Source organism: Vanellus vanellus, assembly GCF_965231255.1.
Source record: "Vanellus vanellus genome assembly, chromosome: 4".
NCBI classification, from domain to species: Eukaryota; Metazoa; Chordata; class Aves; order Charadriiformes; family Charadriidae; genus Vanellus; species Vanellus vanellus.
In genome coordinates this window covers 26,175,933-26,200,449 of record NC_138909.1, presented here as the reverse complement: position 1 = coordinate 26,200,449, position 24,517 = coordinate 26,175,933, and the positions used below count along the sequence as shown (strand labels likewise).

Here is a 24,517-nt window from a genome sequence, read left to right as displayed (position 1 = left end):
CACCATTAATCATAAGCAGCCTCATGATTACCATTACTAATGGATATGTGTTCTAAATTCACTGAATCATTTTTTAACATATTTCATGGCAAACACATTAACTTACTGTGTCTGAAAAGAGTAATCTGCTGACCATCTTGACTCTGCACCAATGGTCTGGAGATCAGTCTGAGGCATATCTGTTCAAACAGTCCCTCTGCTGTGACTCGTGCAGCCAAGTTATTATTCTCAGACACGTAAGTAGGGGAGATAGGATTTACAGAGAAATCAGATAACGTTCTTGTTTTTATGGGACAACTGGATTTTTAAACCACTCATAACATTTTATGTCAGCTTTCAGCTGCCCTTTGATTTAATTCGTAAGATGAAAACATGCTAATCCTAAAATCATATCCTGTGTTTTAGATTGGGTTTGCATTGCTTTTGTTTTTCATCACTTTTTGCCCATACTGATCTTCGTTCCATGTGACTCACCTACTCTTCGGTCTTCCCTTTGTTTCTTTTTTCTTTCAAGGCCCAAATTGTTTTTTTTCTGTGACACCCAAGTAAATAACATCTCTGACCCCGGTTCTACCCTGCTTCAGAGGCCAAAGCTCTTACACCAGTTCTCAGCAAAACTTATTCTGAATCTTGAGATGATGTCCTCAACATGTAAAGCGCCAGACTTGCAGCATTTTTTGAGATCCCTACCTGTTGGGCGCTCAGCTGAAGTCACTTCCTCTATCAGGCTGTGCGGCTGGACGGGGCTAGTTCCCCAGCTGCCCTCACTCCTGTCCTGTTCAAAGTGAAACAGGGAGCCCCACTCACACAGACTGGTAGAGTGGCAGGACAGTAACCCCCAGCAGCAGAGCTTGGGATCCCTTCTACTAGCACAGCTGAAGTCAGAAGTGGGCATCTGATCACAGCTAAAGATCAACTCTCACATCCACAATTAAGCTCTGGCAGGCCAGCATGCCGTGCCATGAAGGAATTAGAAAAACCACTTCCTTAGTCAGAAGGATGGTTTCTATTTTTGCCTTATAAAATATTCGTTCACATGTTGCTTTTAGGTCAACAGAAATCCAGCGTTAGAGCAGCATGCAATGACCTTCTCCCCTTTCCCTTTGTCTTCAGGGTGCGTCAATCCTCAGAATGCTTCGAGACTGGATTACACCAGACCTCTTCCAGAAAGGTTGTCAGGTAAGGGTGGCACCAAAACACACCAGAAATGCAGCCCATCATCGTATGACATTAGCAAAGCCATTATTATTATTATAAGTTAATATCAGAGGTCCTGGTATTAGTAGCAACAGTATTTAATGCATTTCAGTACTCAGTGGACAATGTCAAGGGGAAGAAGTTCCATGCTCCCACAGAAGTAGGAATGTAAACTGCATTAAGATTTGAAAGCCTGCCAGTGAGGACCTAAATTCATGGCAGCTTTTAATGGAGAAATGTCCTCCACCACCCTGTTATCCTGTTGTCAGCTAGGATCCCCTTGTTCAGCTGTAAAGTATGTCTGCAGCTTCATACGGCCACAATCCTCCAACCCAGCCAAGCCTGCTATGCAAGGACACTCTTTACAGGCATAAGCTTATCTGTGCCCTGATGCAGGGGCACCCAGCCCTAGAGAGCCGAGGTTACAGGGAGTACAAAAGGGAGAGATTGCACAGTTCATAGTCCTTTCTCGTTGAGGAAAAAACATGATGCTACAAAATTATGGAAAGAAAAAATGGGAGACAGGAGCCCTCCCAGAAAGAGGAAGGTTGTCTGCCCTTTCCTCTGAACTGACATCTGTTGTCTCTGAAGAGTTACGGCACAGATTTACCACATTTGTTCTTACTTCCCTCCATCATGGAAAGTACATTTATGGGCTGCTACAAGACAGTTGTATTTCCCTTTATTTTTCCTTTCATACATTCAATCAGGACAGTTCCACGAGATTGGAAAATACAGCCACCTTGAACACAAGAGACATATTCCCCCTCTTACAAAAACACTAAAGTAGGTAGCTGTGACTAACAGTGAAACAAACAGCACCATCTACTGACTAAACATCACCAGGATCCAGATAACAAGGTAGGAAAGCACTCGTTAGCCAGCCAGGTAAGACACAGGACAGGATACACTTAGCCGAATACCATTATTCCTTGTAATAGTAATTTTGATCACAACGTAGAGGTGACTAGACTTTCCTACTTCCACTCTGAGTCCACAGCTAGTGAAATCTCCCAAAATAGCTTCCTCCTTCTAAACAACCTCTTACATTAGACAGAAAGCTGCAACAGGGTATGCTGGTGTCCATTCAAACAAAATACAAAGAACTTTTCAAGTACAAATTTATTTCATACTAACAAGTCACAATGGAAAATGTTGAGTTTTAGCATTACAGGATGCATTGGAAAGAAAAGGAACTTCGTCAGCTGATTATTGATCCATTTAACCTCCTACTCACAGTACTACCGCCCATGGGTAGATACTCTGTACAACTGACCTGTACTCTCTGTATCTTTGTACAACTGAATATGTGCATTGTTTTCATAGGCAAAGAAGAAAGACCTGGTAGTATTTTCACAGTCTTCTACCTCTCTCTAGGCATATTTGAAGAAACACCATTTCCAGAATGCCAAGACACAACAATTTTGGGAAGCTCTGGAAGTGGTATGTTTTCCAGCAACCCAAACCCTTCCTAATAAATGTTTCATATCTCACCCACTGATTTCAGTTTCCCAAACTTTTTATATTCTGTAGCTCTTCTGTCAATGAGAGATCACAAGCTAGGCAGCCTCCCAGTATATTCCAAAACATCTTATTTCTAGCAAATATATATAATTTCCTCACTTTTGGCATAAGACTGTGGGTGTGGAATAAGAAACAAAAAAGGAGGCCTTGCTAATAAATAGCCTGCTACTGAAACATCCCCCCCCCCCAAACACAAACTCATTTCATGGGTGAAAACACCCCTCATCAACCATACACATGCACCCCATACTCTCCCTTCTCTCTAACCAGAATCAGCAGTTTGAAAGCTCTCAATAGTATCCATTCCCAAGTAATTTTGGTGCTTATCTCCATCTCTAGCTTCTGAGTCCCAGTTGGGTCATTCTCTGTGCCATCATTTTCTGATCTTTCCTTTTCCTTGAGGTTGGGCTGTTTCTTTCCATCTATCTCGTTACCCCCAAAAGCCCACCTGCATGCTACCAGGTTCTTCCCCTGATGATATTTCCTTTCCTTCCACGACTGTGGACATTCACACAGCCCAAGTTGCTCTTTTGTATCTCCTTTCAAGTTCCCATCTTCCCCTTGTTCTCAAACTTCTTCCTGCTCAGCAAGACTTCTTCCTGCTCTCTCTCCAGTGCTCTGCATCTTCACGTCATCTACTCATCTGAAGAAGGAAACAGTGATCCTAGCTCCCTTCCCTCACAGGTGACAGCCTGGGGAGCCAGTGGCAGCTTTCACCATCTCCAGTCTCTAGGACAGAAGTTCATGGTCCACAGAATGGATCAAATTTTACGTTAGTGCAGCTGCTGGTGGTTAATACTGGCTCCTCCTTCACACTCAAAATGGGGCATGCTGCAAGGAGACTTTTGGCTTTAAAAAGTCTCTTTATGTCCTTTCTGTCCTGTTTGGTTACTTCCTCAGAAAAAAATGGAGAGACCTTAGAGCATGCAAGGGGCCTCAAAGGTTCATCAGTATTTCTCATCCATGTTACTGTCCAGTCTCCTGCCCACATATTCTTGTTTCCTCTGTCCGTGTTCAATTTTCCAGTTCATTCCTTCTTTCAGTGACAGGCACCATAAAAGGATTTAATGGAGTATTTTTTGTACTGAACCTGCTCTTTCCTCTGCCCCTTCCTGCTCTTCTTCCTCTCAATACCAGAGGTTTTGGGGTTTTTTTTTCCTCTTTGGACTGGATTTGCATTTTCACTGCAACCTTCTCCCATTGTTCATAGGCAAGTAATAAACCTGTGAAGGAAGTCATGGACACGTGGACTAGGCAGATGGGCTACCCTGTTTTGGAGATGGGAAGTAAATCAGTATTCACACAGAAACGTTTTCTCTTGGATCCCAATGCAAATGCTTCTCATCCTCCTTCTGATCTTGGGTAAGTCCCTGCTGTAAATGTCTATCCAAAGCAGGTAAAAATACTGTACAAATACTTTCTCCAGCTGACATACACAAAGGCAGTGTTATACCCAGTCTTGCTAAACTTACTCTCAGCATATTTTTTTTAAAGAAACAAGCAGGAAGTTAGAGAGAATTATTTCAAATTTCAGACAGCATCAGCTCTCTGTCTCAAGGTTTCTTTCTCAAACACAGCAGAATAAAATTGGACAGTGTCTCTCAGATCTTACCCCCATGCACAGGCAGCTCAGATGGTTGCAAATCATCTGTTGAACAACTGCAAGTTATAGTCTGCCAGACTAAGGAAAACTGACACAAAATTATCTCTGTCCAGAAATCAGATACCATGATCCAGGTATTTTATACAACAATAGTTTATTCCTTTTCATATATGGTATAGGATATATAATACATCACAGTGATCTGCACATACAATATAGGGTCTTCTCTACATGTCTTAAAAATATGAATTACTATGAAATAGCTACTCATGTTTAAATGTTATTAATCCTCATCGAGAGCTGTTTTATTCTTATTTAACTCAGGACGGTATTGCTTAATTTTAGCGATCTAAAAGATAATTATCTAGTCAAAGTTAGTCATCTTGGGCTTTTATGGGACCAGACAACCAGCTGCAGACGTTCATCTACCCTATTCAAGGCAGGTGGAATACTGTATAGGAGCATATTTGTTATTTAACAGATGACTGGTGTGAGGGGAGATGAACCCTACCTGAGGGTTGGTGCACCTGCACAGAAAAATGGCTTGGCTGCACCATGGCATTAACCAGTTAAATAACTGTTCAGAGCTGGCATTGTGTATATTCTTAGCCAGACCCAATTTTGATGCAATACAACTTTCCTAATTTTTCAATGAAAGAGATTAAAATTAACCCATTTTAGGAAGATTTTGCTCCTTGAACTAGCCCAATACAACTGAACCAATAAAACTTGCCTGTATGAAACGGAACTAAATCTACTCAAATGCAATTTCCCATTAGCTTCTACTACTTATTTTAATACAAAGAACAAGAACAAGGAGAAAATGAACAAACAGTTGTGGCCACTTTATTTCATACTGATTAAAGTGAAAAAAAAACTTGAGCAATGAGAAGGCCCATGGTATCAGCAGTTTTGGATAGGTATCAAAAGAGACGGGATGATATCATTACCTGTGTATTTGTGATGTTGTATTTCTACCAACATAAGCAGAAAAGTTTGCAAGCTTTTGAAGCAACTCTAGCTGCAAGCTACAGCTCTGTGCAATCTGAAGGCTGGTGTTACAGACCATTTAGGCAAAAATACTTCTTTGTGTTAAAAGTCTTTACTTATTGCACTATGCTCTGAAGTAGCAGACTCAGGAATCCTACTTTTGCTTGACTGCAAAACTTACAGTACATTGCCATTTGTAATTTCTTGAGTAGAAATCCCAGCACTGTTCCTACTTTAACCTGTCACGAAGCTGTGCACTGCCCCCACTATTCCCAAAGTGAGAGGGGAAATTGTTTCTGCATGTATGGTTTTTATAAATGACTTTTAGAAATAAAATGCAGTAATACATATTATAATTCTGATATTACCTATTCTGGGACAGACTTACTCCCTTGCCTAAAAGTCAAGCTCCTGAAGAGATCCTACCCCAGATGGGACGGGTCCATTTCATGTCTGTGTGCGGGGTTTAGATTTAAGCAGTGAATACTCCAGGCCTTGTGTATGCCTTATTCTCTGAACCCTGCAGGGATAGTCTCTTGAGCTGCCTGCTTGTTTCTGTCTTGTTTGGCTTGAAAGAGTCCCCTCCTGCATGGCAGCACTCAAAAGAAATGGAAGTTCAATAACTTCTGCTCTTCAAATACGTAGCTACAGCATAGTATGTAAGGAGCACATCCTCAATATGCAGTTGCCAGGACACAGCTAATATATTTTATGCTCAGAAAGAGTAATCTCAGGAACATATAAAGAAAACTAAATAAAGTTCCCCTCACTAAATACATTTACAAAACCAGTGTGGTTTTTTGTTTGTTTGTTTGTTTGTTTGTTTGTTTTAAATCATTTATGTGCTTTCTCTTGGAGAAATACATAGCTGGGGCTTCTGGCCAAACAATAACCTCTCTAAATTCCACTGCAGTAAGCTCCATAAGAGAACTACTAAAAACTAGAAGTGTATAAATCTGTTAAGATAGTTTTGTTTAGAAGATACAAAACAATAGCTCATCTTTCTTCCTGGAGGCAGCAGGAGATACCATAGCCTTCATTACGGTATTTCCTGGAAGTTAATGACCATTCACTTAATTCAGGGTTGTAAATGTAACTCAAGTTTTCCTGTAGCACTGGTCACCCAGGGATTTAAGATGGAAGAAAAATCTCCCTGGAACAGACTGTAATATGCTAACATGGAACAGCAGTTGACTGCTCAGAAGGGCTTAATAATTTTAGCAGCCCTATGCAGGTGGCTGTGCAGGTATGCTCACTGCATGCTCTGCCGTCCTACTTCCCTGGCTGCCTGGTTATGGCCTTGGTCAGGCTGTGCTGTGGCTCCCTCCCAGCCCAAATGTCTCAGCTTCATCCTGGGCATACCCCAGACTGAGGAGCCTGCACCTACCCACTGAAGGTATTCAAGGAATTGAAGAGCAAGAGGTAAGGTTACATTTGGCTCCTGGCTCCCAGTGCTTTATAATGGAGGAATTAGGGTTGTCTTGGAGAAAGAAAAGAGGCTGGAAAAGGCAAGAGGTCCTATCGACTGTATGGCAGCGGTTGCTTAAGGTCTTTCAGTTTTCCCATCTGTAAAAAAGGTTTCATGATACTTAATCACTTATTTAAAGTCAGCATTGCAAAGATTAACTGGTGTCTGCACAAAGCCCTAGACATATCAACATTAACACTGACACCAACCATCCACATATAATCACCTTTTACTAAATTAATTGCTTTGTACCCTGCTAGATTATTATCAGACATGACATGAAGATACTTCTTAGTGGGGCTGCATGTTCCAGAGCCGTGGTAATAAGCTACACAGTATAGCACAATGAAAATTCATTCACATGATCTCTCTTTGATTATGGGTAATTATTGCCTTCTCCAGCATACAGAGTCACCAAGAGGTGAAGATTACATTTAGAAGGACATGGCCCTAACAGTTCCATTGATTTTCCACAAACAAAAAACAAAAAAAAAAAAGAACCAGGTAAATTCTGCAGCTTTCAGACTTAACTTCAGGCACATAATTAACACAGTACCATATTAACTTGACTAATACGTCAACATTGGACACTGGACAAAATCTTACTCCACTACCTTGGTCAGTCCACCAGATGCATTTTGAGAACTATTGATCAATGCAAAGTATGATGACAAGCTACTGCTACTCCCCATCTCTACAGCATGAACATGCTCAGACACTTCATGGTTTTATTTTGCTTTTCAGGGAATATAACTGTCCCAATCATACCACACCAATTTTGTTGATATTTTCTTGCCATTTTGACATTTGTTGACATTTTGTTGCCTGAATAGACTATCCTAGCACAGGAACATCTTTACAATATAAACAACAGCTATTAGTAAAATGCTATGTTTTGTTACGAGGGATATTTGGTAAATGTATAGGTACATAAGCACACAGTTGGCTTCAGAAAACAAGATGTAAACATTAAACCAAACAAAAAGATACATGGGAGTTTTATTTTTAGCATTTGGTTTCAAATGGCATTTGATTCTCTTTCCCTTTAAATAATTTCAGGTACAAATGGAATATACCGGTGAAATGGAGATTTGGGAATTCAACAGGTTATACTTTCTACAACGCATCAGATTCTGCAGGTAAACTTCCCCTTCTCTTTCAAGAGTAATGAACGGATAAAGCTTTTCAATGTCCTTAACAAGAAATAAAATACAGAATTCATTTTCATGCTTTTCAGTTCGCAGATCCACAAACCAGCACACAGCTTGGTTGTGCTAAGTTAGTGGTCATTTTTGCAATAAGATGATTATTTCCTCTACATATACATTATGTCAACTTAGACCAAATTCAGTAAGGTGCTTAAGCATGTGTTTAAATCCAGACCTGTTCAAGGAAGTATCTAAGCATAATCTTAATTATGATGTACTAAAACCAATGGGACTTAGATATGGCCTTTTGTCAAGTCTAAGAAAAGACGTGAAGTGTGGGGCTGATGAACACCTCTGTGGCATGGTAAACTGGCAATCTGAGTTCAGTTAAAAAAAAGAGCTACGAATGATTAACAACATTTTCTGATGCTGATTTCAGGAATGAGGAAATACCTACGTGGGTATTTTTGATGATTGTTCTATTATGCAGTCAAATCTGAATTTCTCATTCTACAACTCTAGTGGCCAAAGGGGGGGTGGGGTGGGTGTAGAAAAACTTTACAGACTTTTTAAATTTCATCACATGCTTGAATTTCAGAAATTTCACAATCGGCTCTTCTCTTCTTGTACTTGTTATCTCTTTAAAATGTAATTTGCCTTTTGTTCTGCTTTTTTTTTTTAACCTGGTTGCTTTTAGTATCCATGCAAAAACAAACAAAAAAAGTCTTCTGTCATGATACAAGTCAGAGATTAACACAACGAAATTTTTCTCCTCTAGCTTCCACATGACTTATGGTGGGCTGCAAGGGGCTATTAAGTTGACAAAGCCTACAAAGGCATGATTAGGTGCTTACTTCTACATCAGTAAAAATCTTGGCTAGTAAGGCAAACAGCGACTGTAGGGAAAAAATGCCTTTTGAAATACCTTGTATGGGTCCTCCAAAGAGAAAGGTGCTTTTAACTCCAGCCAGCCTCAAACCACAGCTTGAAAACCACTGCTTTCAATGGGCAATAGAAAAACTTTCATAACTAGCAGCACCACCTGGACCAGGTCAAGCTTCTGAGAAAGGAACATTTTTCAAGGATTCATTTTAAATGGGAAACTCCTTATACATGAGTGCTTGAGTAAAGTCTCGGCCTATTTTGTAATTCCTTTATCCATAGCTACAAAAATTGAATCAGAGAAGAGTGCAGGGAAGAAAACCCTTAAAATGTTAGTTGAAATAAACTGAAAAATTAAATGAACGGAGGATAAAATATGAGAACTTTAAAACTAACAGTAATCACGACAGTGAAAAACCTTTTAAAAGAGATATTTGCAAGAACTGTTTCTTTGCAATTTTTTGCTTTTTACCATGACACTAATTTTCATCATCCTCACCCTAGTCACAATGATCTCTGTTTTAAATTTAACAAACTAGCTGGTCCAAGTAATTACCACAATTCACTATTCCAAGACAAGTGCTGGCATTCATTAAAGTCTATAATAACACATCTTTACTGACAGCCATTTAAAAAAATTATAATTTTAAATTTTAAAATTTTAAAATAAATTTAAATAATTAATTTAAAAGATAAAGAAATAAAATGAAGGTCTGGATCTTATTTTGGTATTCATTAAAACCAAATATTACTTTTGGAGTCAAGGAATATTCAGTGAGTTCTGTGTCATATAAGATGCACAAACCGATCACTGTTTGTTTGTTTTGCAGGAATGGTAATACCATCATCTCCTAGTACTTTTGTGAATGTTAATCCAGACCACATTGGATTCTATCGGGTGAATTATGACAGTCAAAACTGGACCGTGTTAAGCATTCTTCTGGTCAGCAATCACAAAGTGAGTGTCATAACATTAACCTGTATGGTGGGTCTCTTACAGAGGTCTGTAGAGACTGTTTTATCTGCAAATAATCTATAAATTCTTGATCAATCTTTTCCTCTTTTCATGCAGGATTTTTCAGCTGCTGACCGTGCAGGGATTTTGGATGATGCCTTTTCTTTAGCAAGGTAAATTAATTCCCTGCAAAGATTTCAATACAAGTTTTGCACTTTCCGTTGCCTATTAATTAGAATTAACTCAACTCAGGTGGTTGAAATAAAAATTCTAACTTTATTATAAGTCTTAACTGCTTATTGGCTTCTGTTGTCCTCCAAAAGGGTCAAATTCAAGTATGCATTGGCAACTTGCAGTACCAATGCAGTCAAGAGAAATGCTACCCTTCAGTTCAGTGACAGAAAAAAAGAGGGCTTTAATTGCACAGGTCTTAAAAAGGGGTGGTTTTGCCATGTAAGTAACAATAATAGAAGCACTCCAGAAGAAGTTAGGTGTCCAGAAAATCAAAGGCATGCCTACAATGCATAGCATGGCATTAGGAAGTTACCACCTCGGCTATCTTGTTTAGAAACTTGCTTGGAAACTTCTAGCTCTTGTACCCAGCCATGCTGACACAGATAAACTTGAGGTGACCTTCTGTGACTGACTGTAAGTCTCAGTCTCCTCGGCCTTTCAGGATGCCTCCAGGGATAGCAATTCCTTTTCGTGTGACAGGAGTTAATGTAGTTAGTTGAGGGCTACCCACTTCTGGGCACACTGGGCTGCTGCACAGTGTGAGCAGCCTCCTCGTGGCAGTGAGAGCTCCTGCGGTTATGTGTCGACCGACAGTGATCCTCAGTGGTCTCTTTGGAAAACACCTCCCAAGTTACATTCCACAGACTATTTTCCCCCTCCCAAAATTCATTATTTCAGACCTTCTAAAGTAAATAGTGTTCTAATATCTTTAGAGAAACAAGTTTTTCAAACTGATTAAAATAACAGAAGTTATGTTTTCTCCTTCCACAGAGCTGGACTCGTGAATTACTCTGTTCCCCTGGAGCTCACAAAATACCTAACAAATGAAACAGACTATTTACCTTGGCATAGAGTTATCTCATCTGTAACTTACCTCGCAAACATGCTTGAAGATGATACAAAACTCTATCCCCAGTTTCAGGTGATGAAGCAAAAAACATTCCTGCATGGGAGCACTGGATCTGACAGTTCAGGATCTGTAACAGTAATAATATTGAAGTTCAAGTGATTTTCAGTGTTGCTGAGCTATCAGTATTTACTTTTTGTTACTGTACTCTTAAAAAAAAAAGTGCTGAAAATTGCTTAGTACTGATCTCTGAATTACCTGGATTCTCAATTCAGGACTACACACTTGGAGGAAAGAAATTATTCCTAATTATTCTTATAATCCATCACCATAAGTCACAGTAGAGACATTTGGTAGTCAAGGCTGTCCTGCATCCAATAAAGAAGTATGTATAGGGCAGCAAAATCTCTGACACCTGTCCTTAGCATGAAGGCTTGTTAGTTGACCTAACATGCTGAACATGATTTAATGGTCACTAAAATAAGTATTTCCTGAACTCAGCATTATCTCTGGAAAAGCGTTGTGGCAGTGTGTCCTTGCGGTACCCCAGCCTTCATTTGGGAGCACAGACAAGGCTGGAGAGAAGCAGGTTGCCTTTGTCCTACCTGCGCATCAGTATTGCAAGCATTCAGACTTGGCATGCTGTGGTGATCTGGAAAGACTGCGTGTGTGCATGTTTGTGTTACTTTTTATTTAAGATATGTTAGTTCTGGAAAAAATGAAGGAGAATAAACTATGAACACAAATATATTGTTATTTAAAGAAATCTACACAAGTAACCAACCCCCTTTTTCTACCTCAGGAATATTTTCGCTACCTGGTAAAACCCATTGTGGATCAACTGCACTGGACTGATTCTGGAGGCCATTTAGAGAGGTTGAAATTTTTTTTTTCCTTCTCATATTATTCATGGATTCAAATAACACTAAGCGGTAGGAAAGTATCGCTCTCTCTTTCTCTCTCTTTCAAAGGCTTCTTCGTGGGTCTGTTCTAGACTTTGCCTGCAGTATGGGTGACATAGACTCTTTGAACAACGCTTCTCAACTATTTGAGCAATGGCTACAAGGACAAACGTGAGTGTTCACAGCTTTTGTGGCTGGTGAAGAACACAGCATGTGACTTAGTCACAGATCTCAAGCAGGAAAGGTGAAAGGATATTCAAGTACTGTTTCTTTATTTTAGTATTCCTGCAAATCTCAGACTTCTGGTATATCGCTATGGGATGCAGAACTCAGGCAACGAGTCATCATGGAATTACATGTTCAAGAAATACCAAGAAACTTCATTAGCACAAGAAAAAGAAAAGCTGCTGTATGGCCTGGCATCAGTGAAGAACATCACCCTTTTGGACAGGTGATTTAAACACACAATTTTATTTTTTTTTTCAGTACAGAAGCAGCTGGTCACAGTTTGCTCATTCCCCTCTCCTCTATCCTGTGTTGTCATTTTTGTCAGAGTACAGCATGAGGAATGCAACACATTTTCAAGACCAGTTATCTAACACCCTGTCTTTGAGATTGCACTATAGTAGAAAAAAAGCCTTGCTCCTTTAGTGGAAAAAAACTAAACATGTGGCAGTTTCTGCACAGTGCCTTCACCCTGTGTAATTTTAGCTGCCTAACAGTTAAGCTTCAGGAGAAAATTAGTCATCTATGTTTCCTCTATAATCAGTGAAGGGAGGCAGGACCTCCAGAGCACTGTTTATCCCAGAGCAGGAACGGGACTTAAAATCAATTAGAAAAGTTGCTTTTGGGTGTTGACAGTCACCCTCGATTGGCTACAGAGGGAGTTTGCTTAGACTAGATGTGTACCTTCTAAGTAGCCAAAATTAGGCAAATAACTTTGAGCAATTGTTACTAACAGTCCTATGAAGGCATCCATGTGAAGCTGCAATACCCCCTGAAGTGCTGTGCAGAAGTATTTGAGCTAGAACCAGAAACTATGTACTCATGCCACCATGGCAGTGATGAGGAGTCTGGATACTGCCCCAATCTGGTCTACCTGTCAGACTGGGCGAGCATCTCCCCAGGCTGCCGCTCTGCACAGACACACCGGCTCCTTCAACCTTATCTAATAACTTTGCATGTAGTTGTATCATGTGGCAGAGATGCCGGCAAACATCTTCACCGGGGCTGCTCACCACTTTGTTAGAGCCCTATCTAAATATCATAAGACGGAGCAGTCTCTGCCTGGATGATTTCCAAGTTTAAACAAAATGAAACAGGGAAATATAGGAGGTTCAGGAAGGATAAATATAAGAGTAATTAAAATAGTGGTAGGAGGCAGCTGTATTCCTAAATTCTTGTGACCACAACAGCCATAATCTAAAGCCATTCGATAACTAATCACTGGCATGATTAAGACGTGAATTAATTAGCTAGATCAGCCTATATTTGCAGACAATCAAAAAATCCCCCCTAAAGCAGGGAGAACTTGTCTCTTGATTTACTATTAAAATAACAAGGAATGGAGAAAGAGCAAACAGATTGAGAAAATTGTCCCTTATATATAGGAAAAAAGAAGACAATCCTTAATTCCAGCACACAACAGCTTAAGGGTGTTCTTCTGCAACTGCTGCTGTGAAGCCATGACCACGCTACTCATGTCCCTGCAAACATGCATGCTGAGGGATCCCTCCACTCTGTCAGTCAAAACTATTTGTGCTGTAACTGCAAGTATAACTGCAGCACTTGCAGGCATACTATGCCTAAATGAATTTTAATTTTGTATGGGTGAGAGTTTCAGAACAAACAGCACAGATTTCAGTGTGAGCAGGTCACCTACGTGTGTACTCCGATCCCTATAAGATCTTTATAGCCTGAACTACTACTTTTTTTGGCGCTTGGCTACCCAACGGGCTGGACTACTGACTGCTCCAATCTTGTTTTCACTACTTTATTGAAATACAGAAATACTAAAGGGTTTTGGCTATTTTCAAGTAACTTAGAGACATAAACTCTACTTACTTTCAAAAAAGGTGCCTAACTGCTTAGATTTCTTTCAATACAATTATCTCTTGACACAGTTATCAACAGATACTTATGTTTTAGATCAGTGTACTTCACCTTTAAAATGCTGTAGACAATATTTTTGCTTGGAAATGGGCTGTAGACTGTGGTGGCAAATACTTGAGAAATGTAGACATTAGCATTGCATTATTTCTTATCATCATCAGTTAACTCTACACTGAAAGTGTTAACTTATTATTTGCTTTCCAAGGTCTTTCATGATAGGTGCTCATTGATTCTTATGGCATTTCCCTTAGGTACCTGAAATATATTTACAACACCAGCCTCATCAAAACCCAAGACGTGTTCACAGTCCTGAGATACATCTCATATAACATCTATGGGAAGACAATGGCCTGGGACTGGATACGACTTAACTGGCAGTACTTAGTGGACAGGTATGCTCATGAACTCATTGGATACTTTAGGTCCACATCCATCTGTATATCTTGTTATACACCATGCTTTTCTATATTTTCACTATACAGCTATAATCACCAGCCTTTGCATAATAAAAGCTGAAAGCATATTCAACACAATTATATCCATCTGCTGTGAGAAAGTACTTTGCTGCTAATTTGAAATCCATTCTTTCCCTAGATGATCGCTACCAATAAATGGTGACTAAAAGTACAGAAAGTTCTACCAAGGCCACAGAAGTCTGGTTATTGCATGGAAATTAGTCACTCGTGTCTCCACTCTATTGTTTTCATAACAAGAAGACAGTGTATAGAATTTTTTTTTATTCCTTCTAGTGGTAACAGCAAGCAGCAGCTGTACAGATGAGCCATGGAGTAATAGCAAACCTTTTAGCTTTGCTCCTCCCTATTTGAGTGACTTTTCTCTCCTTCCTCTCCTTTCTAAATGCTTGGTTAAGGCATGGAAGCAAGGCACACCCGCAAGCCAAGAGTTGTGAACTGGACAGCATTTCCATTGCTGAGCAGCAATACACCTGATTTCCAGCATGAGACAAGAAGTCATTAATTTAAAAAAAAAAAAAAAATCCCCCAGAAGAGATCACTCCATTAGTAAATGTATTTGAGATCAGCAGAAAAATTTTATAGGAGCACTATTTTTCCAGTATTTCCAAAAATGCTGAAATCTGAGTGCATCTGTTTTATTGTAGCACAGTTAGAAGTTTAAGCTTCAGATAATTACTTGTGCCTTTTCTTTTTTAACAGTTTTGCATCAAACATCATTTATTAAATTGTTTTCTAGATTCACTATCAATGACAGAAACCTTGGTCGAATAGTAACTATTACCCAAACCTTCAACACTGAGCTCCAGCTTTGGCAGGTATGGTGACAGCACTTCTCTTCATTTTAAGTCAATATATTTAACAATCTACTGGCCAGGAAACTTGACTTTTTAATCCTCTAAATGTGTAAAGCAGTATGAGTTACTGTAAAACTATCCCAGTGCTACTAGTCTGCACTTAAGGGCAGCCAAAACTGCCCTTGACCAAGTCACTGTAAGAAGCCACTTGCCCGATAGCAGCATTATTTGCTTTACATCAATTCTTTTTCTCTCTCTTTTCCAGATGCAAAATTTCTTTGAGAAATATCCTAACGCTGGTGCAGGAGAATTGCCCAGGAGTCAGTCAATTGAGCAGGTGAAGACCAACATTGAATGGCTGAAAGTAAACAAAGAAGAAATACGAACATGGCTAGAAGCACGGCCAGGCCCTTAAAGTCTTACTTTGTTAAAAATACCAGGCACTCATTTTGGGTACTCAGATCCTCTGAGATATTTAGCAATGTGGATTTCTCACCTAGGTACCTTAGAGGACCAAGGCCTAATATTTTTCTACAAAACACTCAGGAGACCATGCCAGAGCAATATTTGTGTAGTTGCTGCTCCCAGATCCTGCCAGCACTTGTGTGCAGGAATAGCTTTATTTTTTGAGAGATGAATCTGCCTGAACAGACAGGACAAATGTTTAAAGTTACTCAAGGCATAAGTGATGACAGAACTGGGGTCCTCGCTGATCAAGCTGGTCTCACTCCTTCCACATACCACTCTGAAAAGCTACTTCTCGGTTAGCACAGAAGTATATGTAGTACACTCAGGGATTCCTTTCCAAGTGCACCTCATAGGAGCTTTCGCCTGAAGGAAAGGGAATTAAGTAGTAATTTTAACATTGTCTGAAAATTGTCCCCTATATTTATAGCTGTAAAAATACTACATTTGGGATGTAGCTTTGCATTCTGATACTACAGAAAGGCCAGTTAAGCTTCTCTTTCCATTGATTTTTGACATTTGAGTACCAGTACACAAGGGATCAATATTATCAGCTTCTTTTTCAATGTTATTTGTTGGGATTCTGTAGCTTGGGGTAGGGGTCATCTTGGTTATTTTTGTCTTACTTCTAAATCTTCTCAAAAGAAGACCTTGTGGCAGCTGTCACTGCAAACAAGACATACAGTACTTACTGTCTGTTTTCTTAGGGAAAAATAAAATTAAAAAATCTACCTGGGAATCTCAGTCTCTTTCTAATAAAGTGGTAAAACTGCCTGGCATATAGAAAAGCAGCTGTTACATAGCCCAGCTATGCCATCCATATAGATTCAGTGACTTTTGTGGGGGGAAAATCTATTCTCTCCTCTGAGAAAATACAAAAAAAATAAAGGCAAATTGAGGCAGAGGGGGCAGATGAGTCCCACTGCTGCAATTCAGTCTACTGCAGAAGTACAGGCAGTACAGAGAAACAACTCTCGGTCCTAAGTCCCTGTGCCACTATGATGCTGGAGAAGGCAGCAGGACCGCTCTGCCTGCCCCTTCCATGCTGCGAGCTGGGGTGCCTTGGAGCTCTCAAGTTTCCATGTGCTGTGTCCTGACACCGTACAGATAGCAGACGTGAGCATCAGCCCCATCCTTCTTGCCTTCTCCCTGGTCTCCTGAGAGGAAAGGCGCAACAGAAGGGAACCAGCTAAAGCCAGTCTCTGTCTGGACTCCCTGGGAGCAGGACCCCAGAGCACCTCACAGTAGGTAGCCCTGGGAGATATTAGGCACAGACGTCAGGAAACTCTGCAGCAGGATGGGAGGACAGAAGCATGGAAAAGCAGTTCTCTTCCCTTCATCCTGCAACGCTATTCAAAGGGAAAGCTAGAGATGTTGAGATGGCTCTAATGTTCAGAAATCCTGGGGTACAAGCTCTGCCTGCCTCTGGGCCTTGGTAGGGCACAGGGGGCTCCAGAGAAGCTCGTGTACTCCCAGGTGGAAACACTTTACCCCGCTCCCCCAGGAGATTCAGGACTGGTACCGTTTTGGGCCTCTCCCTAGATACCCAAATAGCTGCAACAAGCCCAGACAAATCTGGTGACCAAGTCAGTTGCCCTGTCAAAGGAACATGTCAGTCATTTGCCTTCTGCAAACAAAACATGACAGGATTTTGACTGACAGTAGTTACAACTTGCTACAGATACCAGCTGCTCTTTAAGGTAAAGAAGTGGCAAGGGGCCAGGCAGTTTCTTCCAGTTTTTCTTCTTGCTCAGGTTCACACACAGAGGACAGGGAAAGTGAAGCAGCTGCCCACGCCCAAACTACCAGCAGCTCAGCGCATGGGGAGCAGGCTGCCTGCTCAGTAGGACACATGCCAATTTGCCTTCAAAATTTTACAGTTTTGATGAGTGAACTGAAGAAGTAGAAGCCAAAAACCATCTCTCTTAGTTTCAAGGTCACAAACTGGTTTGGTAGCACCACACTGTAATACTATCAACGTATTGTATCACTGTGACTATACAGTAGTATAAGTAGCTCAGAAAAATTTTCTGTGTGCTGCCAGTGCTGTACGTTTTAATTGGAAGTTTTTAACTCCAGCTAGCCATTATGTGCAACAATGCAAAACTGATGTGAAGATGTTCAAGCACATAGCTCAGTTGTTTTCCCTTTCAGAGAAGTTTTAATGAAATTTGGCAGAAAGAACTGATTCTCTAACTATTCATAGGCTTCTGCCACACTTTTCTGTAGAAAGAAAAGCATGAGTACTGTGGGAAGGACTCAAGATTAAGTAGTTACTTTAAGAGATTTCTATCCTTTGTTACATGTAGCCCCTACTACCACTGAGTGGGATTAGACTGGCCAACCTTGTTGGCTACAGTAGTCAGCTTTCATCAAGGAAAATGTAAGAAGTAATGAAGCTTTTCTGTGGTGCTGGAAAGCTATATCAAAAGCAGCCTTCATTCAAATCACACAGACATATCACTGTTCAAGACAGGGCACATATTGGCAGCATCGTGTATTGCTGTAGTAGAAAAAATTTAAAAGGGTCAATCAGAGAGAGACAACAGAAAAATAACACTAAGGCAAAGAGAGAGCAAGAAGCCAAGGACAAGCCTGAACAACTACTAGGCTCATGACCCTGAATGAATGGAGAAGAGAAAGGGATTTAAATAGCGAACCAAGCAATTGCTGCCTGTCATTTAATTCTCGCTCTGTTCAGAAAGAGGGGACCATGTGCAGCTTTTGTGCCTGAGCCACACTGGATCAGAGAGGTATTTGACTAGTACTTGGATACTTTTGATGCTACAGAAAGGTTAGCTGGATTTCTACACTGATCTTAATTGGGTAGGTGAACATGGAAGTGAATCCAAAAAGCCTAGAAGAAGGCTGCTTTTACGGTAGGGTAAAGGTTCTGTCAATTTTAAATAATGTTCTATAGATTATGCAGTGCTCTTGCTACCTTTAAATGGTTCATGGACAATGTACTGTATGGCATGTGCCTCTTTCAGACTGTTTGTCCTAGACGGATAACAAATCTGGTACATGGTAAATCTTTCGGTCAGGAACTAGAGCATTTACAAATGGTCTGTGATAAGCTTAAGAATGCCAATTTGAAACCGAATCCAAAGAAATGTGAACTGTTTTAAAAAGAGATAATTTTCCCTCGGTCATTCGATCAGCAAGGAAGGAATTTCCACTGATAAAGCCATGTGAGGCAGTGCAGAACCGGCTGGCCCCTTGGATCCACACAGCTTTTTGAGGGCCTGCTGTTCCTATTGTACCACAGCAAAAGCTATTGCACGCAGTAAGGTGGAGAAACTCTTTGAGTAATCGAATTGCGATGTGGTGGAGTTTAAGAGGGGCCACTTGTGACTGTTGCAGTGTTGCCTTACACTAGCTCTGCAAATCCTTCTCATATCAGCCACAGCTGTGCGTCCTATAGTGCCTGAGCCCACGGGCCCCAGGAGGCTGTAAACCTGATAGCCGCATGAAAATGCTTTATCTTGATGATTCAGGTGAAGAAACAACTGAAAACATTGTATTACTGGACAGAACAAAAAATGGAATAGCACCACTGCAAATACCAAGGTGTCTACAACTCCCCAACTGAGTCAGTTTCTAAAACAGCAGTTAAGATCACTACAAAGCATGCAGACATGTAAAAAAAATACAATATATGTATGGTATGTCTCACTGTTGAAATACGACATGATTAGGAAGTATCTCTCCAGTCTTCCCACAATGACCAGTGCCATTTCTTGGCTGCCATCATTTTGGGTGATGATGTCTTCCAGCTGCTTTTGGGACTCAAGGTGAAAGGGGAAAAGTTAGCTTGTGACGGGCACAGGAGAGACTAGCTGAACCGGGTCACAAGGATAGGACCTCATCCCATCGCTGTCAGCAGCAATACCATACTGCCAGATTAAAACTTCCTATTGTGTTATATGTATCCAATTCTGAAAGTTAGTCAAACAAGGTTGTGTTTGCTGTCCCAAGTGTTTAGGCAGTTCACCTGGAGGTATTCCAACTTCACATCTACACCTATGGCAGCTGAATGTATGCCTGTGTGTGGAAAACTGGTACAGAAAGATATAGCTATATGAGAATAAGGAAATGTTCTCCAGCTCACAGGTACTAAGGTGGCTCATATGGCTGCGCAGACATCTGAACTTTTCCAAAATGTGCTTTGGAAAAAAACAAAAATTTAGTTATAAAAGCATCTGAAATATACTTGGTTCAGACAAGTCTGAGATTTTCTGGCTTCCCAGCGTATATTCTAAAAAGTTGTGAGAGAAGAGAAAATCCTGAAAAACATGATCATGACATAGTATATGAGAGACACAGTTCTTAAGTAGCACTCACTAGTTGTTTCAGTAATCCCTCACACAGAGAAAACCTTTCCATATCAATCCTCTCTTATTCACAAATTGATGTCCAGAGACTGCTATCAAGCTGATATTTGCTTGCTGGTGGTTTAATGATGCTGAAGCATGTGTATGGATGGTCTCAAGAACCAGGCAGCTGGGGAAAGGAAGAGATCCAGACATGAGAGAGGACTGGAGCCTAACTCTTCAAAAGGAAGGAAGGGGATACAGGGTCATTATTCTTAAAAAGAATCAAAAGTTAATTTGAAATAGATGTTGCAGTTATATATGTGATATCCACCATACAACCTTTGCCCTAGCTTAAACCATCAATGTTAGTTTTCCTTTGAACATGGATGAAATGGCCAGGTGTCCTCTAAATATCCTTTCCAGCACTCTCCAATTTTTTTTAATTGTTTGCAGTAAGCAAGAGACTGGTCACCGATTTGGTTTCTTCCAAGGAGTACAACGCCAAGCGCAGATCATGAGATTCTGCCATTCCAGAGCTCCCGGTCTGTATTGCCTGCTGTCAAATGCATTCATGCACCACAGGTTGGCAAAAAAGCCTCTCCAGCCAAGAACTGCATAACACAGAGCTACAGAGCTCATACCTGTAGCAGGTCTGCAACTAGGGGGTATTTTTTATGTCTTTGCAAAGAGAGAGCCTGAAACCAAACAATTGCAGGATGCTCTCCGGAGGGTAGTCAATGTAGCTATTAGCCAGAGTAAAAGTTGCACGTTATGGCAAAAAAGGCGTTAAGCCGTAGGTCAAGTTCTTATGAACCAGAAAACTTGCCATGGCAGTCTAAGCAGCAGATTTTCCAGGTGTCTGGGGGGCAGCCAAAAACTGATTTGATTCATTTATTTTAGCAAATAGTCACCTTCAGTGAACTGAAATTACAGCCCACCCAGGTTCATTAAGCAACTTCAGCTGGAGAAAACACTATGGACCTGAAGTTACAAAATCACTGATGAAAAGTCATCACCCCCCTTTTTCTTGGCCTGGAGCACTTGCAAAGAAAGCAAGCAGATCAACACTCAGTTCTGCCCTCTCCACAGAAATGCACGTGAACTCTTCTATATGACTATACTGGGCCGGGTCTTCCAAATTCTCCTGTGGTACTTAAATAATAGCCAGGGTTAGAACCAAATTAGAACCAGGATTAGAACCAAACTTCCTAGTCTGGTGCTTCACATAAGCACCTAAGAACACAGGACTGCCAGACCTTTATATTTTATTATTACTTTAAGTAAAGATGGATGTCTTCAACAGAAGCTGCTAATAAGCTCAGATCTGCATTAATAGGACCTAAGTAATTAGAAATTTAGAGGAGCACCATTCCAGTGATTTGAGCAATCACTGTAAGGGCAGACTTGTGATTTAAAATTCTCTCCAGCAGAAACAATAATTCGCCAAGTCTTCCACCTCCTGCACAAGGTCTCCAACCGCTGCACATAAGGGGCGTTCCTCTCCTCCAGTGCTCTTGTAAATGCAGCCCTTCTTCTACTTTACCACCTCAAGGACTCCAAACCAAAAGGCTCAGTCCTGTGAAAGGGAACATTTCTGTGTCAGGCCAAACAAGATTTCAGCTTTTCATTTCCTCAGCAGAAAACAAAGCTTCATTCAAGCTGCACAGACTCGCTCCCCTCCTCCCTAGTTCAGGAGAAAAACAAACAAACAAAAACGTGCTCCCCCAGTGAATGCCCCGAAATAACACTACTGTTGGCTGCGCATACGGGCTGCTGAGCTCCCCAGCCAGACTGCAACAGAGGAAAGACAAGCTCCAGGCATGAAAGTGAACCAGCACAAACTAGGAGGTGAACCGGAGCAAACTACGCCCTCAGGTATCGCCCTAGCCACAAAACAGAAGCACACAATTGCACAATTTGAGAAAGGCTGATGCAAGCAGGGACTGGTTTTAATGAACATTGAGTCAGTCACCACGTATTACAAAAACGGAACAGCCAGCAGAGCCAACAACGCATAATTAGCATTGAAACAACACAACTGAGGGGAAGGTCAGCCACAGCTAAGATCAGAGTGCAGGAGGAGGAAATCAGGTAAGACACCAAACAGCATATCTTAGCTGGCACTCAAGTGGCCCAGTCAGAAAAGTCAGGGTTAGGATGAAGGATGTCGTTCACACAAGCATGATGCTAAGCTAACATACAGCGCCCTCTGCTCTGCTCTGCTCTGCACCTGGGCCAGACCGCTCCCCATGTCCCCTACTCATGTCTGCAGGTGCACTGCTAGAAGAGAACAGAGCAGAGAAAGACATGTTTCGCCATCTTTGCATTTTGAAAGAATGGAGAGCACCTCATTTGGCCAAAACAAACTTGTCATTCTGATTTAATGGATGGGTGGGTTTACTCAGGAAAAAGACATTTTTGGTGTACCTTCTGGGCTGTCCAAATGAACACGTAAACAGAGAGGCAGTTAAGTTGCCAAAGCAGGTTGATGCGCATGTCCTAGTGACACAAACAGCCTATGCTTTTTTGATTTAAACACACCTGGTTTAGATGTAAACTGTTCTGCACACAATATTTAAGAGTTCTTTGCAAATTATTGAAGGGATTTTTATTATTTTAGCTAGGACTCCTTACATAGGAGATGAATGCAACCTGTCAAAGGCAAGTCAGATGGGGAAGATTAAGGACAGAAAGCAGCAAGGATCAGAAAACATATTAGTGAAGTATCATTAAGTTTTTACTGTGGGAAATGTATTACTCCAGAAACATATGTTAAAGTAAGACATAAACTTCCTACTATAATTAGGAGCTATTGCTCAAATACTTCTTAAAATGCAACTCAAACATTTTGATCTATTTTCTGTGTGCACTACTAAGAAATGAATATTGGTGGTCTGGGAAATGTGGTTTGTCCATGTATTGCCTAATCCCACAGGGTTGTAAAAGCTAGAATGATTTTATGGCTAAACGAATGGTTTAGCAGTGGAAATAAATAGGGTAACCATGCAGATGCATCATGGTAATGAACTTCTTTTCCTCTCGTAAAAGAAAGAAAAAAAATCTCCTTTATGGGAGACAGAGGACGTGCAGTGAAGTTTTTCCCTATTTTTATTTCTCCACAGTGTATTAAGAGCAGCCTCTAGTGACAGTTGGTAGCCATTACATTTAATTACACGCGCTTTAACACAGCGTGCATGCTTACGGAAACACTTCCTTAACTAACTGTAATATATCTTAAAAAGAAAAACAAAATTGCCTTAGAGATCTTATGAACAGCATCAGTCATTAAGCACACAGACTTACGTCGCAGAAGACTACTTAACCTAGAATAAATGTCAATCATTAAGGCTAAAATTTGTAAGCATGGAATAAATAAAAAAAGCCCAACCCATAAAATAAGCTTCTATGTCACATGTCACATGTGACATGATTACATTTAACCATTTGAGTCATCAGAAATTGCTGAAAATGCAAGTTATCTTTCAAAAAGCAGTGGGCACTGCTACAAAGGACCAAGAAGGCACACACTCAGAGCTCAAGAAAGTCATGACGAGGTCGCATACACGCCTGTACACAGCAGGTGCACTGGACTCTGGCATGATGACTATTTTACCTCAAGTAGTTGTCTGCAACTTAAAAAAAAAAAAGCTTCCTAGCAAAACCAGGCATGTGTAATTTGTAGAAATTATAAATGCCTATAAACTCCCTTACAATACCCTAAGTCAGGTACTTGTTAGCTTTCTTCACCGATAGCAACTGAGGTGTTAGAAAGACGCTACTTCTTGCAAACTTGACTTTCTTCACAAACACACACACACACTTGTGCTTTGAGGGTTTGTGGAAACAAGCATCTGCCCGTGATCACACCAGGGCAACTCGCTGCGCTCAGCAAAATGCTGAGGGCCCACGGCAGGAGTTCTCGCTGCCGGAGGTGTGGTGGGGAACGGCAGGGCCATTGGTGCAGAGCCGCTTCTCCCCAGAGGCACTCTCCCCCTCAGGCCTGCCAGTAGCCCGCAACAAAGCCCTCAACATTTTGAAAACGGGTTTGTGTTTGGTTTTTTTAATCCATTGCTTTTGGGAGTCGTATGTTCTTTTATTCCTTGCTGAAAAGAAGTTAGGAAATATTTGTTTAAGAAATCTTAGCACCTGCCTTTAAGTCATTACTTCATTTACAGAAGAACGAGTCATCCACCACTGCCGGCGGCAGCTGCTCTCCCGCAGACATGGCTGTGCTCAGACCTCCGGAGAACTGCTCCAGCCAGTCAAGCTTTGCTTACACAGAACGGACCCAGCCTCGTGGTCATGACTGTCCATAGTCTCAGCGATTCAGTGACACTTTCACAGCCTTAAAAAGGGAGGCTGGAGACCAAGAGCTAGGCTGGGAAATGGTGTCCCAGACAGGACAGCAGCCAGGCGTCGGGCACCTGTCCCCTCAGCAGTGGCAGCATGGTGGCTGGCGCAGGTGGTGCAGCCCCTCTCCCCCAGGCAGCCGGGAAGGCGAGCCGGGAGGAGAAGCCACCTGAGGGACAGGCCTCCCTTGCACAGCTGACTTTCCATGGGCTATGGCCAACAAAGCCTTGCGCCCAGTGCCAGGGCAGAGTTCA

At 41.2% G+C, this 24,517-nt stretch overlaps 1 protein-coding gene across 1 annotated transcript in view; it reads left to right on the top strand.

Annotated features, from left to right (window-relative positions):
• ENPEP (glutamyl aminopeptidase) overlaps positions 1–15,547 on the top strand; it is a gene marked incomplete at both ends in the record, with an annotated part of 35,767 nt that extends 20,220 nt beyond the window's left edge. The window contains 13 exons of the mRNA XM_082482650.1: positions 1,114–1,179; positions 2,575–2,640; positions 3,932–4,083; positions 7,842–7,921; positions 9,643–9,770; positions 9,885–9,940; positions 10,773–10,923; positions 11,651–11,724; positions 11,820–11,921; positions 12,031–12,201; positions 14,114–14,254; positions 15,075–15,153; positions 15,398–15,547. Coding sequence (XP_082338776.1) covers positions 1,114–1,179; positions 2,575–2,640; positions 3,932–4,083; positions 7,842–7,921; positions 9,643–9,770; positions 9,885–9,940; positions 10,773–10,923; positions 11,651–11,724; positions 11,820–11,921; positions 12,031–12,201; positions 14,114–14,254; positions 15,075–15,153; positions 15,398–15,547 — 1,416 coding nt within the window. The remainder of the gene's footprint in view (positions 1–1,113; positions 1,180–2,574; positions 2,641–3,931; positions 4,084–7,841; positions 7,922–9,642; positions 9,771–9,884; positions 9,941–10,772; positions 10,924–11,650; positions 11,725–11,819; positions 11,922–12,030; positions 12,202–14,113; positions 14,255–15,074; positions 15,154–15,397) is intronic.
• Positions 15,548–24,517: the final 8,970 nt, after the last annotated feature.